At 37.7% G+C, this 16,142-nt stretch overlaps 1 protein-coding gene across 3 annotated transcripts in view; it reads right to left on the reverse strand.

The window, feature by feature from the left end:
* Positions 1 to 1,457: 1,457 nt before the first annotated feature.
* Positions 1,458 to 16,142, reverse strand: part of MDFIC (MyoD family inhibitor domain containing) — a 53,150-nt gene continuing 38,465 nt past the window's right edge. For all 3 annotated transcript variants that reach the window (XM_082483883.1, XM_082483885.1, XM_082483884.1), the window contains exon 5: positions 1,458 to 5,067. In XM_082483883.1, coding sequence (XP_082340009.1) covers positions 4,820 to 5,067 — 248 coding nt within the window. In that variant the 3' untranslated portion in view covers positions 1,458 to 4,819. The remainder of the gene's footprint in view (positions 5,068 to 16,142) is intronic.

The following is a 16,142-nucleotide window of genomic DNA, read 5'->3' on the forward strand; positions in this document are numbered from 1 at the left end:
GAGCACAGTGAACAAGTGCATCACGGAAGTGGGTGCAGGATATTATTTTTATCGAAATTCCGATGCTAAAACTGAGATAAAGTCTGTCTGCTCTCTTTGGAAGTTATAAGAGCTGGCAGAAGGGCCAGAAGGCAGGAAAAAAAGGAAGATTAATGCCAGTAGGATTCTAGAGTGACTACTGTCACCATCAACACTACCTGAAGTCTTCCAACAGATGGTGTACACACTCACATATAGACAGAAAGAGGGACAGAGAGGATACCAGAGAGATATTTCGCTAATCTTTAATTTAACTTTGGGTCCAAGAGCAATATTTCAGATAGATGATTCATTCTTTGATTCATTCTATGCTATATCTGTTCCCTTTTAGAAAGTTAGAAGACCGACAAAAGGAGCTTTCCTGTAGAAATACATCAGTACAATTGGAATTGCTCTCCAAGAGCATACATCAAATACTGAAATCATTAAGAAAATTTTTAAATTTTTAAAAATGTGTGAACAACTCAGAAAAGCTTCTCATTTTGAAGATTATAAAAACAATGATTCACCAAACTCAACAATCAGTTCTTAACATGAGCACTAGTGCTGAAATAGAGTCATTACTCAATCCAAAAGCTCCCAAAAGTTCACAGAAGCCATTTTTTTCTAGGAATATTTTGTATTATGGATACTGGATAGAAAACCTATAATAAGTCTCAAATGCTGCTATTTGTCTATGCTTTTATTAGTTCTCTTACACAAACAATTATTTTGGCACAATGTCTCAATGGCAAGACTTCATGGTGTGTACCCAAGCCCACTTTCTGTCAGTTTTAACACCTTACCTCTGTAATGCCCAGAGGAGACTTTTCAGAATCTTTTTAGACCCTCTAAGGGCCCACGTATACACAGACATGGTCAAACATTCAACAAATTTAAAATAGGCATAGAAAAATTAGTACAAAAGACTGTAGACATGCAGTTTCTGCAGTTTTAAAGTAGCATACGCATGTTCACATTCAGCTTAACCCAACATGAAAAAAAAAATCTTTGCTTAAATCCCAGCTGAAACGGCCTACTCTATCTGTGTTTAAACTAACTGACTTTAAAAGCATACCTTACTTTAAAATAGTAAGTAATAAACTGTGTATAAGCCTTCGTTTCATAGGCCACATAGGCCATTAGACCTTAATATGGCTACTGCAATGCTATGATTCGACTACAGTCTGTTCAGCTCGGGTTTAGAATTTGCCCTTTTAATGATGAACTTTTGTCCTGCTGGAGATTCATGCTGGCACAGCTTCCAGTGCCTGAATTGGCTTAGCTCCATCTTTAAGACAACCCTACTATAGGGGCTCACCCTCTGTGCAAAACACCCAAAAGCCAAAGCTTTCAGGAAGTGTTATAACAGAACAAATCACAAATAAGACAAGAAATTATCATTCAGAAGGGTAACAGGACCAGACTAGAAGAAGATATCCCGAAGTTTCAAAATAAAGAATTTTATTTCAAAATAGTGTTTGAGAATAGCACATTGAGTTGATATAAAATACAAATAGCAAGTTACCATTTTTTCAAATGGGCCAGTTTGCAGAACTATATACTGAAACACTGTACAAGTTCACAAGAACTATTATAAAATAGAAAGTTAAGTTCTGATGTTTTAATTTTATTTAAACTATATTTTCACATTTGTCTCCTTCTAATTCTGCTTGTTTTAATTACACAAGGTGCTTACAAGATTGCCTATAGAGTGAAAATTACAAAACAGAATTTAAGAATATAAATATAGAAAGGAATTCCTTAAACTACATACTAATATTCTCTGCTACAAAGATACATTTTACAAAAGTGCTAACATCTCTATGACAAACAGTAGCAGATTACATTTAAATGTCAAACAAATCACACAATTTTTTATTTTTTTCAATTCTCTGTAATACTTTGATACTCTAATCACTATGAGGGTTAATAAACGCTATTTTCACTTCCTAGTATTTTACAAGTGAAGGGGGAAAAGAAATAATATATCTGCATGTGTGTGTGTGTGTGTGTGTGCATGTGCGAGAGAGAGTCTGTACACATACGCATATATGCAATAACAGAGTCTTTGTAATTATTATTTGTATTTCAACAGTACTGGAAGTAAATGTTTATTAGTAAATACAGTTCGCAGATTTTCATAATCTCAGTAAATCAAAAAAACCCTCTGAGTTTCTGTAAGCAGAAACAAGGGTGTGTGCAGAGCAAACTGTCTAAAAATACTTTTACACGGAAAAAGGACTCCCTGGGTTGGTGTTTTATTCTCTTTTTAAACTATATCATCCTGTGGTAAAAGTGATTTTTACTAACATCCGGTATCTGCTAAAAGCTTGATATGCTAATGTGCAGTTTTCCAAACACAAAACTGGAACTGCTCCAGTAGGGCAGGGCAGGGCAGGAGACTGGAAGTCCTCTTGCCCATCCCCAAAAGCGCAATCAGACAAGAAACAGCCATAATTCACCTAGCTGTGACCAGAAGAACACGAGGAAGGACAGTTCATGGTGCTGCCTAGCCCCAGACAGCATGTCCCCACCACCACGGTGTCAACCACAGACCTACAATGGGCAAACTACCTGGAGCTTTTCCAAGGTGCATCTAGTCCCAGTGTTCACTGTGATGCCCCCAATTTCCCCAGAGGCATTATGCCTTACAAAGGCAAAATGCCTGCAGGCACTGCCACTCAACCAAGGCACCTCTTCCCCCTTCCCAATGTGGTTCAGACTTTTAGGAGTCATAATTGATCCCCATGGGCCTGATTCTGAGCTCAGGGAATTTATCAGTTTAACTATATGATTCCTTATTAGCCTGCCTATTACCATAATATCTTTGTGCTCTCTAGCTGGAGATAAACCAATGGAAAATTCTGACATTAACGGAAATGCACTTAGTTTATGCAACACAGATCTGAATCTGGCCCGATATATGCAGAAAAAACCCACCCATGATGAGAATCGGTTCTTGTAGTAACTATCAAAAACAGATAAGAAACCCTCTGAGTAAATCTGCACTGCATCAGAATACACCACAATACTGCAGATGTTAAGGCAAAAAGTACTATCTCCCAGCTCCCTAGTATAGTTGAGGATTCGGCTATGTTACCTTCAGTGATAACTTGCAGTAGTAGGCACTACTAGTCAGTGTTCACAGGGAGAAGCTGTGGTCACTATCAGACCATTTGTTGACTCAGCTTCACATTCCTGTGATCTTTAGCTTGTCACATTTGCATAAATTGAATTCACTACAGCGGAAAGAGACATTTATGGTCGATTTCACTCAACAGACATATGCTATCGGCTATTGATGACTCTTGTAACAAGGCCTAAATTTACGAGATCCAACAATCTACAAATGGGAAATCTGGAGTGTAGATAGGGAAGTTTAAGCACGTGAGATCGAGATGTGTAGGTGGTTTACACAGAAAAGTTAAAGAGCTACAGACATGGAGGGGAGAAACTAGCGGATGGTAAAGAAAATGGGTACCATTACTCCCTTAATCTGGGGATGCCATAAACCTCTGTATGTGTTGGACCAAATTCATTTCACAATTACAGAAAATTTTAATGGTATAACAGGGAAAAAGTTGCCCACCAGATCCTAACTGTATTTTCCAAACATTTTAAATCATGTTCCTTTTATTTTTAGATATCATACATTTTAAAATGCCCATTTTTTACAATTATTTAAAAATACCACTTAAAAGGTATCTAAGAATAAACATTTTTGCATTTGCTTTTTGCATTCAATGACAGAATTCCTTGATCAAGTCAGTTTTAATTTGGTCTTTACAACCTGTTTAAATTCTGCCTTCGTCTGTGGATCTTTCTCACACAGTGAAGAAATAAATACTAAGTTATGTGATATTGACTATAAAGCCACAAACACTGAAAAGGCCACCAATGTACAGGTTTAGATTCTTGAGTTAACTTCTGACAATTTCCCTTTTATAGCCAAATTTTGAAGATTTGTTAGTCTATTAGTTAGTTTGTTAGTCTAAGGATATATTTCAGGTCTACAGATTTCCAAAGTCTCTTTCTAAATAGAAGCATTTCAAGTAATATTAGTACTGAAGTAAAATGTATGTTTTCTGTCTTGATTGATAACAACGAAATCTCGGTACTCTAGTCCATGGCAAAACTTACATAGGCTTTAGCTTGCCAAATCTTCCTGTATTATCAATACCGACAATAGAAAATACCGGGAATCTCTCTCAAACCAATGCGATATTCAAAACAAAAAAAAAAATATTGCCAATGTGACCACTGTAGCAAAACCAACAGTAGACTCCTGATGTTGATTTTGAATTAAGTTTCAAATAATAGACCAAAGTTGCTTTCACCCCGAAGAGATTGAAATAAAGACATTTTGCTTTTCAGAATGCCTGAAAAGGCATGTTATGCATGGAGGCATTCGAGCGCTTAAACATTAAAGGAGGTAAAGGCAAATACAGGCTTTGCCCTGTAGTCTCTTCTCTGACCAAAACCTGTCACTCAATTCGAATGGCAATTTTGCCCTCATACAGCCTGAGGTATCAGGCCTATAATTCGGTTTCAATAAATTCTTCCATTTGCAAAGCCAAAAGGAAGATGGAATGTAGCTTGAGTTTCACATACAAAACTATACAATTTGTGTTAGAAGACAGATTTGAGGACTGCTTTTTAAAAAAAAAAAAATATATATAGGGAATTAACAGTGCAATACCAGTTGGTTGTGTGAAAATCTTACCTTGTCTTTCTTCAAATGTATTTAAAGAAAAGTTCTCCAGTTTTATAGAGAATAAAATAAAAAGGGATAAATATTTCATGATGGGAAGCAGATCCCACAGCACTCCATGCAGATCTCCAAGCAATCTGAAGATTCACAACATGCGTCCATTATGCCACAGTCCATATCACACGGGCAGTTACAGTCATCCCCCATCTCGTCCCCACAGCAGCAGCAGCAGGCCTCCGACGTGCAGATGCCACAGGATGCTTGTCCCAGAACAATGTTACAGAGGGTGAGAAATTCACAGAACAAGCAAGCCAGGATACAGTGAACACAGCAATCTTCATACGTACCAGTTCAGTAGCGTGCCACGTAGGAACAAACAAAACAAAACAAAACAAAACAAAACAAGGAAAGAAAAGAGAAGAAATCATTAGTACTTTATTCGAAATCCAGATATATCACAACATCAAATAAGTAGCCGAAAGACAATGACTCAGAATAGACATAAACTAACACCAAAAAGAACATGTTTCCCATCTTCAAGGTCGCTTTTGCAGCCTAACTGTCTCCAATTCAGTATTGGGTTTGGTGCAAGTTTCCTTTCCCCACTTCACTTCATGCAAAGCCCAAGTACTAAACATCCACTTAGATCCATTTCTGGGGTTATTTATTATGTAAAATATCTTTATCTTTTATCTTTGGTTTAACTTCTTCCAGCAGGCCCACAAAGTGATTAAAAAATTAAAAAAAAAAGAAAAAATCAGCTTATGAAGAAAACCATCTAAAACTATTTCCAGCCTCTCCCAGTGCATCTTGCTCTTCTGAATTTGTTTTGTTGGCTTCTAGTTAAGAAGAAAAATAAGGGAGCTGCCACAATATTTTTGCTTTCTTTATAGTTTTATGCACACCTTAAAACCAGCATAACAGCGTGTTGTATGTATTTCTGTACTTTCAATGATGTAAAAAACATTCAGTCAAAACACAGATTTTTCTATTGCTTTTCTACACAAGTCTCTTGGCAATCCTTTTAATGTACTACTTTAATCTTCAACAGAGTTCACACCTACACCTGAACATCAATATCCATCTCTTGTAAGTACTACTAAATTACATGAGATAATTGAGGTGTCCCACAAACTGTCTGCAAAAAAATACGGCTCCTAAAGAGTAAACGTATGGAATAATTTCAAACAATTAATATGTCCATGAGACATGACAGGAAAACACAAAGATTGGAACTAAACATCCGTCAGTGAAAAGGAGAGCGCAGGAGTGAGGGATATACACAAGTTGTTTTCACTCTCCTCCCATAATAAGCACATATAAAGCATATTTAATTTGTAAGAGGCAGTGAACAGTCATCCAAAACCAAAATGAAAACTAAAAATAAAAGAAATGTTCCAGACAAAGAATTATTGTTCTTTCCTAGCCTCAGCTATCATTCTTCTTGTTACTGCTTGCAAGCCTTGAACTCCTTTAGCCACAGACAGTTGGGAAAATGTTCTGGGGAAAATATCCTGCACCACCTCATCCTTTCCCTGTCCCTACAGTCTCTCTCAGGTATCTGCTGCGACAGGAAAGACAAGATACTGAGTTATATGGGCATTTGGGCTCACCACCTACACGTTATGCTCTTACATTTCACAGACTGGAGACTGTTATCATAAGGGGAATTGCAATAGTAATACAATTACCAGGCCTCCCAAACATATTCGTCACGTCAGAAATGATACAGCAACCGTGGCAAGTACCTTGATTGATTCCAAGTACCTCTAACATTGCAGAAACTTTGATGGCAGGATAACGCAGAGATGACTTTACACCAGCAAGCACAAATACTTACAGCAATGCAGCGGCAGAGGCTCAGACTTGCAAAATCTGTCCCAAGAAGCAAAGTAATTACCTGAGCTCTTAGCCCACACCGAACACCACACTGCTGAGGATTGATTTCTCCCACTTGCTACATTACTTAGATCCAAACTCAGCGTGGGAAGACCTGTTCTGCTGTGTGGTCATACTCGTAATATAAATAATAAACACTTATGCCCCAAAGAAAAAATGGAATTATCAGCAAAAGCAAGGAGGATAAAAAAAGAAACAACCTCAAAAACTCCCCACCACTGCGCAAGAAGTAAAACTGGGAGGAAACCACAGGTAGGACTGAGCTGTTTTAAAAGAATGTTGTTGCTTGCACTAAAAGGCTGCTTTTCCTGAAGAAATACTGTCACTAAATAAATGACTTTCTTAGAAAACCCAGAAGATATGTGAAATAAAGCTGGGGAGTATCAGTTCACCGAAGAGGACCAAAGCCAGACCGATAGCGATTAATTAGCTGGTTGTCATGGAGATGGTGTTAAATTTGTTCAGGTACAATCTCCTTTCAGATTTTCTTTTAATATGAAGGAAAAAGATAAAGAAGCCAAGAGTTCTAAGAAGCCTTCATATTTGAGGAACTGAGGTTTTTACTATTTTGCATCTTTAAAACACAGCTGAAAGAAGCTAAAACCACAACAAATTAAATGGTTTTTTAAACAAAACACCATAAAAAAACTTTATGTGTATCAGTACTGAAAATAAGGTGCTCAAAAAAATCTTGCCTGCTTCATGTAGGGATAATTAAATTTCAGGGAGAGAAATAAACATTCACAGAAATTATAACATACATATTTACTGATGGGTGAGAGACAGAGTTCATGGGTTAAACAAAAGGGACTGCACTCAAAACACCTTCTGGACCCACAAAAGAACTTTTCCTTCCTAATCTAAAAAAACCCACTCGATCAATAGTTATAAGAAGAGGCTGTGTTGATTTAAATAAAGGATTTCAAAGGTAAAAGCTATCAAAAATGGTCCAAGACACAGAAATTTTGGCCATTAGTGCTATGATGGAAAGCCTGTGGAGGGTCTGTCTTTCCATCTCTTCTTCACTGACTGAAACACTAAAAGGATTTATTTACCTCCTGTTTATTTTTATTTCCTTCTCCCTGGATGGTGAAACTAATTTTCCATTTAGAAAATCCTTATATAACTATTTTACTTAACGTATACAAACACTTAGAGACATCCTTTACTGCTTGCTTCATTCTTGCAATGACTCATTTATTCAATGAACATAAACTTTGATCCACATTTCAAGGACAAACCTGAAATAATCATGCTTTTATATTCTTCATGTTATTGACTTTTAATAGCTATCCAGGTAGCAATTATTTAACACATGACAAAGCAGGCTGTTACTTAGTCCTACCTAACTTGCTGAATTCAGAATCATGACTCTAAAGGTCTGTAATACATTCTGATAAAATGGGTGGAAGAATAATTTCTTACACGTATGACTCCTACTTCTCAGCTTCTTATCTACAGTCACAGTGGTTTTTTGTAATAATAACAAATCTACATGCTACACAAAACTCACACATCCTTCTCTAGTACCCATAGTCCTACTGCAACCTGCCAGTTCTACAGAAAAAATTATACAGCTAAAAACCGCTTTGGTTGCTGTTGCAGGGTATCATGATCAGTGGAATCCAGCCACAAAGAAGATGCTATACAAAGCTGACTCCAAAAGAGATGACTTCAGGTTTTTCATTATCATGTTGGAGACCACTTAAATATATTTCACTGCTTGCACAAGACTCTCTAATAATTCTTTCCTGCTTCCAAGACCAAAGAGACTGTTTTAAATTACAGATTATTTTAAATTTCAATACTATTTTAACATGTTAAGAATAAAGATTGTACTTCCACTCTTTGACCTTACCATATCACAATCCTAATAGTTTTTGCAGATGAGTGAGTAGTGGAACACATTAATCCAACTGGAACTAAAGTTGATTTATATATTTGGGAAGAATTTGGAAAAAAAAGTAAATTTGATGTTTTCTGGAAACTTTTAATGTATTTTAGTCTTCTCTGATAAAGAAATGATACAGGACTATCAGTTATGACACTGTATTACTGTAAAGAGATGCTAGCTTAAAATGATCTATCTCTTTACATACTTTTTTTTGTTTGTTTGAGAATTTGAGGTTTTCTCATTCTTCTTTTCCCATTACATATACTAATGCAATTAAGAATTAGGGGTGTGCTTTTATCAAGGACCAAACTCCATCTGCCTTGATGTTCATGATGCAGTAATGTTGATAAATAGTTAACTCCCAAGTTTCTTGGGGCTTAAGTTTTCATTAAATACTTTCACAGAGAGAGAAGCAATTAGTCTATGTCTCATTACATAAGTCTACCATTAATGAAGATAAGCTTTTCCTTTTTTCCACACTACACCACATCAGTCACAAATTTCCATTGCTTTTCAATTCTTCTATACGCTTTTCTCTAACTAATGTAGAAATGCTGCACAATGGATTGGCACCATCCAAAAGTGAGGACATGGGGTGTTTTATTAAAAAAAAAAACAAACATAAACCAACCAAAACAGTACACCTGTCCTAGTTCCTTTATCAAACGCATTTATGATTTCATCAAAACACTGTATCACATTGTTGATTCTGACCCAGGCTGCCAAAAGCTACGCTGAGTGGCATAAATTATGATAGGCTTGGTCCATAGGCAGTGATAGTATATTTTATTAGACCAACCCACAGTTGGGGAAAAAAGATGAGTTTTCAAATACTCAAGCTTATCTTCAGTTATCCTTTCATTTTGCCTTGGATGAAAGTTAGACCTGAAGTTAAAAGGGTCATCCCCTGAAGCATTTTTGAATACCGATGTAAGTAAAGCTGTTTCCTTAGTCCTTTGGCTCATCCCCAAAAGTTACAGATTTGTCAGGGAACTTCATCAAAACTGTTAAACAATGCCAAGGCAAATAGGAAGCCAACCAACTCGTCTATCATACGCGCACATCCAGCTACTTTGTGATGATTTAACCAAAGAGCGTACGCAGTACCTGTAACATCTACTTTAACAGGGTTCTAAATGTGACCTCAGACAATATCCAGACAAGACATAGCCTAAAATCCCTTAAAATGGTTTACACGCTGTTATTCAAAGCCCAGGGGGGTCCACTCTCTACCTTATCCTAATTGTAACAGCTATGCTTATTTAAAGAAAAGAAACAATATCAACACGAAAACAACTTTAATTTCTGTCCAGGTCTTTAAATGTTTGCACGTGCGTGCCACTTTCTGTTTCAAAATTTTTTGCATGCAGATATTACCCTGATATCCAATTCCTTTTAAGTACTGAAATATTTCTTTTATTTCAACTTCCCTTTTATCACCCCCTCTACATTTTCATGAAAAGATGCAGCTCTACTTAAGAAACAGACTTTTAGAGAACTATTGACCATCGAAACTGTACAAGGGATGCAGAAGTTAAACTGAAAAACGTAAAGAGAAGCAGACGCACAGGCTGATGCGTGCGGCTTTTGTAATGTTTGACACTAACCTGTCACAGACTGACCCAATAAGCTTTCATACCAAGCAGGCAGGTCACATATGATAAAAGGTTTCCATGTCTGCAATGGTAAATAAGCTCACTTACAGGATGGTGACCTTGGTCAGCTTCTTACTAACTATATTCACCGAGTTCAGACAACTCAAAACAAATCTCCAGGCACTCTGCTTCCTCACAGCGAGAATCAAAAAGGGCAATACCGCAATCAAAGTGGCAGCCGAGGTCCTCAGCGGGGGTTTACTCCAGGCCCCCGCAGAGCCCGGAGCAGAAGCCCCAGCAGGTGCTACAGGCACCCCACAGGCCGGCGGCGGCGGGGATGAAGACGCGGCGCCGACGGTGGAGACAGCCCACAGCCAGAGCGGCACGGCGGGCGAAGAGAAACCACCCGGCACAAGCCTCTTAAAGGTGTGCGTCACACAGAGCTGGGGCCGTAAACTCATTGAGCAGCGGCACGCGTGCCATCACACCACCGTTCCTGCGACACACGGGGTGGTGTGCAGCCTCTGCTACCCACCCCTCTCCAGAAAAGTCACTGCACCCAGGAAAACGCTCAAGGAAAAAATGAACAAATGAGAAATGCAGAAAGAACCGACTGACCTGTCGCATGGAGTACAGTTATCCCTAGATAACAGAGCTACATTTGTTTAGATGGGGGAAAATACAGTTACAAATCATAATGTACGTGATATTTCAGCATTTTAAAACAGAAAAGATCATCTCTATTGATCAGAAAAATTAGAATGTTGCCTGAACAGGCAAATTACACTGCAAAACGCATGGAAACTTTCATCAAAGCTTATATTCTAAACTCTCCATATAAAATGATCCAGTTCAAACATACAGATATGCTAAGAAAGGTGCCAATCTACAAGATATAAGGCTTCCTTAGAATATGAAGCCTTCATTGTCATTGCTCATCACTGCAAATACCGAGGCTAGTTAGGTGCTAGCTAGACCATGACCTTATAAAATGGATACTATGGGAAGACCTTTTTCGTTACAGGTCCTGTTTTCTAATCGTTCCTGTCACACAACATGTAAACCACCTCCCGAGACTTCTACACAAACAAAAATACAAAACGTGCTTAAAACACACCACTCTTCAAAATGCCTTTTTAAAAATCACAGGTTTGACTACATGATAACTTTATTTGCCCACTGCCTGATTGACACCTGCATTCTGATACAACCTTGTCTAATAGAAAACCCTCTGTTTAGCACTTCATGCTCAGACACGAATCCACTTAGAATCAATTTCTAAAAAAATAACAATAGAAAGTTTGGCCCAAATACAGAGATTTGCAGTTACTGACTAAGTAGCTGCCTAAATGCTACTTAATGTTATGTGATGGATTTCAAAAATGTATGTGCGTTTATTAAAAAATGAGAGAGAGAGAGAGAGAGAGAGAGAGAGAGAAAGATGCTTCTGCAATGTTAGGCTATTCGTGGTATAATGCACACTCATACCAAACTTCAGTAAATAATACCAATGCAATGACAGAACAGTATATAAAGGAAAACTTACTGCTGCTCTTGTGGCACTCAAGAGAAAAAAAAAAAAAATCTTTTTCAAAATCATACGTCCAAAAGGAAACTAAAGTTGACTGGAAACTATTTTTCAGTTTACACGAAGTTATATAAAAGTAAGATGCTCCTACTTCAGATAGAGGTCTGCTACCCTGCTAAAAGAACTACTCACTACTTTCCGTGTGTATACACCTGGTGGTTCTTAAGACCCTGACTTAACACAAAGGCTGTTTCAGGGTCTTGCTTTGTCTTCTGTTAAGCCATCAATATCACTTGGGATACTCTAATAAATTAAAGTAGTCAGCAGCGTGAGTTAAATAGTGCCCACCAACCCCATGCTTGTACTCTACATCTAGAACAGATGAAGCCGCATTAAACTAAAAAGGAGGCGGAAAAAAAGTCTCATTCAAATGCACTCTGAAATGCTGAATTTTAAACATTGGATTTAAAAAAAACAAAACAAAACAAAACAAAACAAAAAAAAACACACATTGGGTGAGATTGTTCACCGCATCTCTAAGCTCAGTAGCACAAGATACACAGTCCAGAAGGTTGAGGAAGGTTGCTTCAGGCCTTGCTCCTGGCAAAGCACGAGTGGGAACTTAAACCTGGCAGCAAGCCTACGTTGCCTGTCCTTCCCCAGAGCCTCTCCCCCACGCCGCAGGCTTGCTTTATCTACCTCACGCCCGCATCCAGCCTTACCACGCTTACTAAGACCTATCTTGAAAAAAAATCCTTGGAAAGAAGATGCCTTCTAGTGCCTCTCTGGTTTAGACAGCCTGGGAAGGACTACAGTGAAGATCTCACCATGCATACAGGAGACGGGCTCATGGTCCGCTCACCATAGTTTAACAAGCTGCGATTTCCAGACGAATACAGCAATTGCGTACCCTCATAGCCATCTGAATACGTGAAGTACCACCCTGAACTCAAATTATCACAAGTTACTGGAGTTGTGGGAACTACCCTGACACACGTAGTAACTTTTGAGGTCGCAGCAGCTTGACCAGAAGTGAGAGCTTCATTTCAAAGCTGAATTAAAACCCGTATTCCTGCTCTCCATCACTAACTTTTTATAAATGACTGCTTTGACTATAAAAATGCATGACATCAAGCATCATAAGGTTTTGGTAGGAAAACTCAGTTTGGTTTTCACAAAACAATTAGTGCCAACTGGATTTTGCCCCCTCTTAATTAAATTCTTCTTTCATCCCTCCCGCTCCCCAGTTTCTTCTTCCCTTTCCTCCTCCAACTCTGCATATGTCATTACCTTCCGCTACTCTGATACGTGTAAGTATTCAGTTACCCATTTTTCATCTTTTCCTAACATCTATTTACTGTTCAGCTGCCTCATTGCTGTCTCCGTTAGACCTCCTCCCCTCTTTAAGTTGCTTTGTACAGCTATGAGTGCTACCAAACACAGCAGCTAGGCTGCCGCCTTTCAGCTTTTTCAGCTTTTTCAGCTTTCCAAGGTGTTTCTCTGCACTACACATAACAGGTGCAAGAGAGCGACAATTCTCTTTGTTAGTGGTCTACCGACCAGAGTTTTAGAAGAACTGTAACACCTCTGACATCAATAATTTAAAATATTATTAAAATTTCTTTGAATAAAAGAAAAAAATAATCTTTTCTTTCCGATATGCACTGAAACCTATCCGGTCCCTTTGAAAAATCTTTAGAAGTGAAACAGTGCTTAAAAACTGCTTTCTAAGAGAGACACTCCTACTATTTCATAATTCCTTTGGTTTTTTGTAGTATAAGTTACGGAGCTGAGTAAGATTTCTTCAGGGACAATATGGATTAATAATAGATGCAGAGGAAGAGCGGAGCTGGTGAGTGCACCCACACCCTCCTAAGCCTCACTGGATGTGAAAGTGTTCCTAAACAGTGTATTCTGGGATGCTGACATGACTCCATACACTACAGGCTCATTTAAAAAGGCAAATTTTCGAGCTTTTATACTACTGCTACCAAAATATCTGTTACATTTTAAGCACTTTCAACACAACTTCAATTCCAAAAGTTGACTAGGTATCATCTACAGCGTAAGTAGAGTTTGCAGTTGGAACAATTAATAAAAGAGTTGCTGACTATGGTGCGGGGATTTGGTGGGGTGGGGGCTGAGGGGCTTTACAGCTTGCATTAGGGCTGCCTAGTACTTTGGAGACCAACAGGAGCCATATGGACCTTCTTCATGGGAAGATGTGATATCCTGGGTAAAATAACACTAGATTCCATTTAGCTTTCTGGTATATATACTGAAATGTGCAGTATATGACGCAGCACACTGCATTTGCTAACCTTTTGAATAAGCGTAAGCCCAAATACACTCCTGCACAGGACGGGTGGCAAGCCTGGATGTTTCTTGATTCTACCCTGCTTCAAGCACTACCAGGATTTCTGTGCTGCCAATAGATAAGATAAGATAAGAGCAAAATGACTCCCAGACCTGGACTTATTTTGCATTACAAGTAAGTGTAGTGCTCCAGAAATATTCACATTTTGTCTTTTAAGAAAAACAAGAAAAATGCAGCTTTTGGGAGGGAATAAGAAAAAATGAAAAGTATTTTCTCTTTTCTATAGTCTAAATTCAGCTTGATGACCAGAATTTTCACCTTTCTTCCTTCCGAGGATGTACTCTGTATCTTTTCTCCAGCCACTTTGTTTCACTTAACACAACTAGTTAATTCTCCTGACTGGCAATAGAGCAGAGCACTCAAGGTGGAACACAAGGCAGATAAAGTTAAAATACACATGGCGTGTATTTTCAGGTTTGTAAAAAGAAAAAAAAAAGCTATAAATTAGATCATAAAATCCAAGGTCATATATAAGGAATAGCAAAATTAAAGCGAATTCGAGTATCTGAAAGAGTTCAAGTTTACCTCTATTTCTTTCTACTAAAATTATCTGACCGCTATAGTAAATTGAAGCAGCTGAGTTAATTCAGGTGATTGATTATTCAATACTCACAGTATAAAAATTAATATAATTTATCTCTTTCTGCATATGATTACATAAGAAACTGCATACAAGTTATATTTTTATACTGTATAGAAGTGCACAAACACAAGCGCACACCTTCAAGTGAACTCACACCCAGCAGCTCTTCAGCAGTACCCAACGGCTTATGAGGTCAACGTGGTACAAGCTAAAGCAAAGCCAACCAGTTAAGCAACACTGCAAATAATTTCCAATAGTTTCCTATCTTTTCCATCTCTCTGTACACTTTTTCAATAGTTTCTACAGAAATGTCATTGGATAAGAGAAAACTGCTCACAAAAATACCTCTTTGCCCACAGAAGTATGATTCATAGTACAAAAAATCTGTAGAAGTTAGGTTCAAATTAATTTGTGTGTACCATTTTGAAAGAGTGTCTATGCAATCCTCATTCACAGGAGTTACTAGTGTACTCTTCTGGTTTTGTATAGTTAGACGTATTCATCAAGTATATATATTGCTGGTTTAAATGCAATTAAACTCCTTTGAACAAATAACCTGGCTAATTATACCAAGTTTTTTAAGTGTAGCCTTCCAGAAGTAGTCATAAGGGATTAACATTCTTAAATTCATGAACACAATTATTTTTAAGTTATGGACAAATAACTTTTCCTTAAACAGTGATCTCTTCTTTGTGTTATTTTAGATATTTCAACTAACCAACTAACCACTGCCAGAGTCTCTGATTATGCATCTTATAAAAAAAAATTATTGATGATAGAACAAATTACGTGTATACTGATACATCCTGCAAGGGAACAGCTTGATAAGAATATTACTTATAGCCTAGAGTTCCCCCATGCAGCCCTACAGGGTAAATCACTGTCAGAAGGTACATGGGTGCATGCAGTTGTGCAGACACAAATACCCTAGATATACTTTAAACATTGCACAATAAAACTTGTGCTTCACTCAGGCTAGTCAACAGAAAACTTAAGAGCAGCAGACATTAGCAGTGTGAGCCAAGCTATTCAGAGCACATATCCAAGTTCCCACATTCAAAATGAGAACATTACAAGGTTAGATGTATAACATTGAATATATTTCATTTTAGCTATTAGGTGACTTGAGAAACGACATGTGACAGTAAGGATTACGCTGTATTTCTGTACTTTGGCAGTACGTAAGTTAGACGGTGTGACAACACAGTGTAATTATCTATATTCTAATCAGACATACCTTTAAAAATATCAACATTTCTGACTGTATAGAGAAAATTGTGTATTGGCAGTTTCAGGCAACTAACACAATCCTGTGTTGGATATTAAAATCAAACATTAGAATGTATAGCTATATCTGAAGGTATCTTATTAATTTTCTCCCCAGTCATTCAGTAATTTGACATAATCATTGCCAAGGTTATTAAAAACAAACAAAACCCCCACTGACTGTATTTATTCCAATACAATTTTAGAAGAAAAAATGCTTGCCATAAATAATTGTATACGGGCATGGAAGGGCAGGCACCGCCTCTTT

The sequence above is a fragment of the Vanellus vanellus genome (assembly GCF_965231255.1).
Source record: "Vanellus vanellus genome assembly, chromosome: 1".
NCBI lineage: Eukaryota > Metazoa > Chordata > Aves > Charadriiformes > Charadriidae > Vanellus > Vanellus vanellus.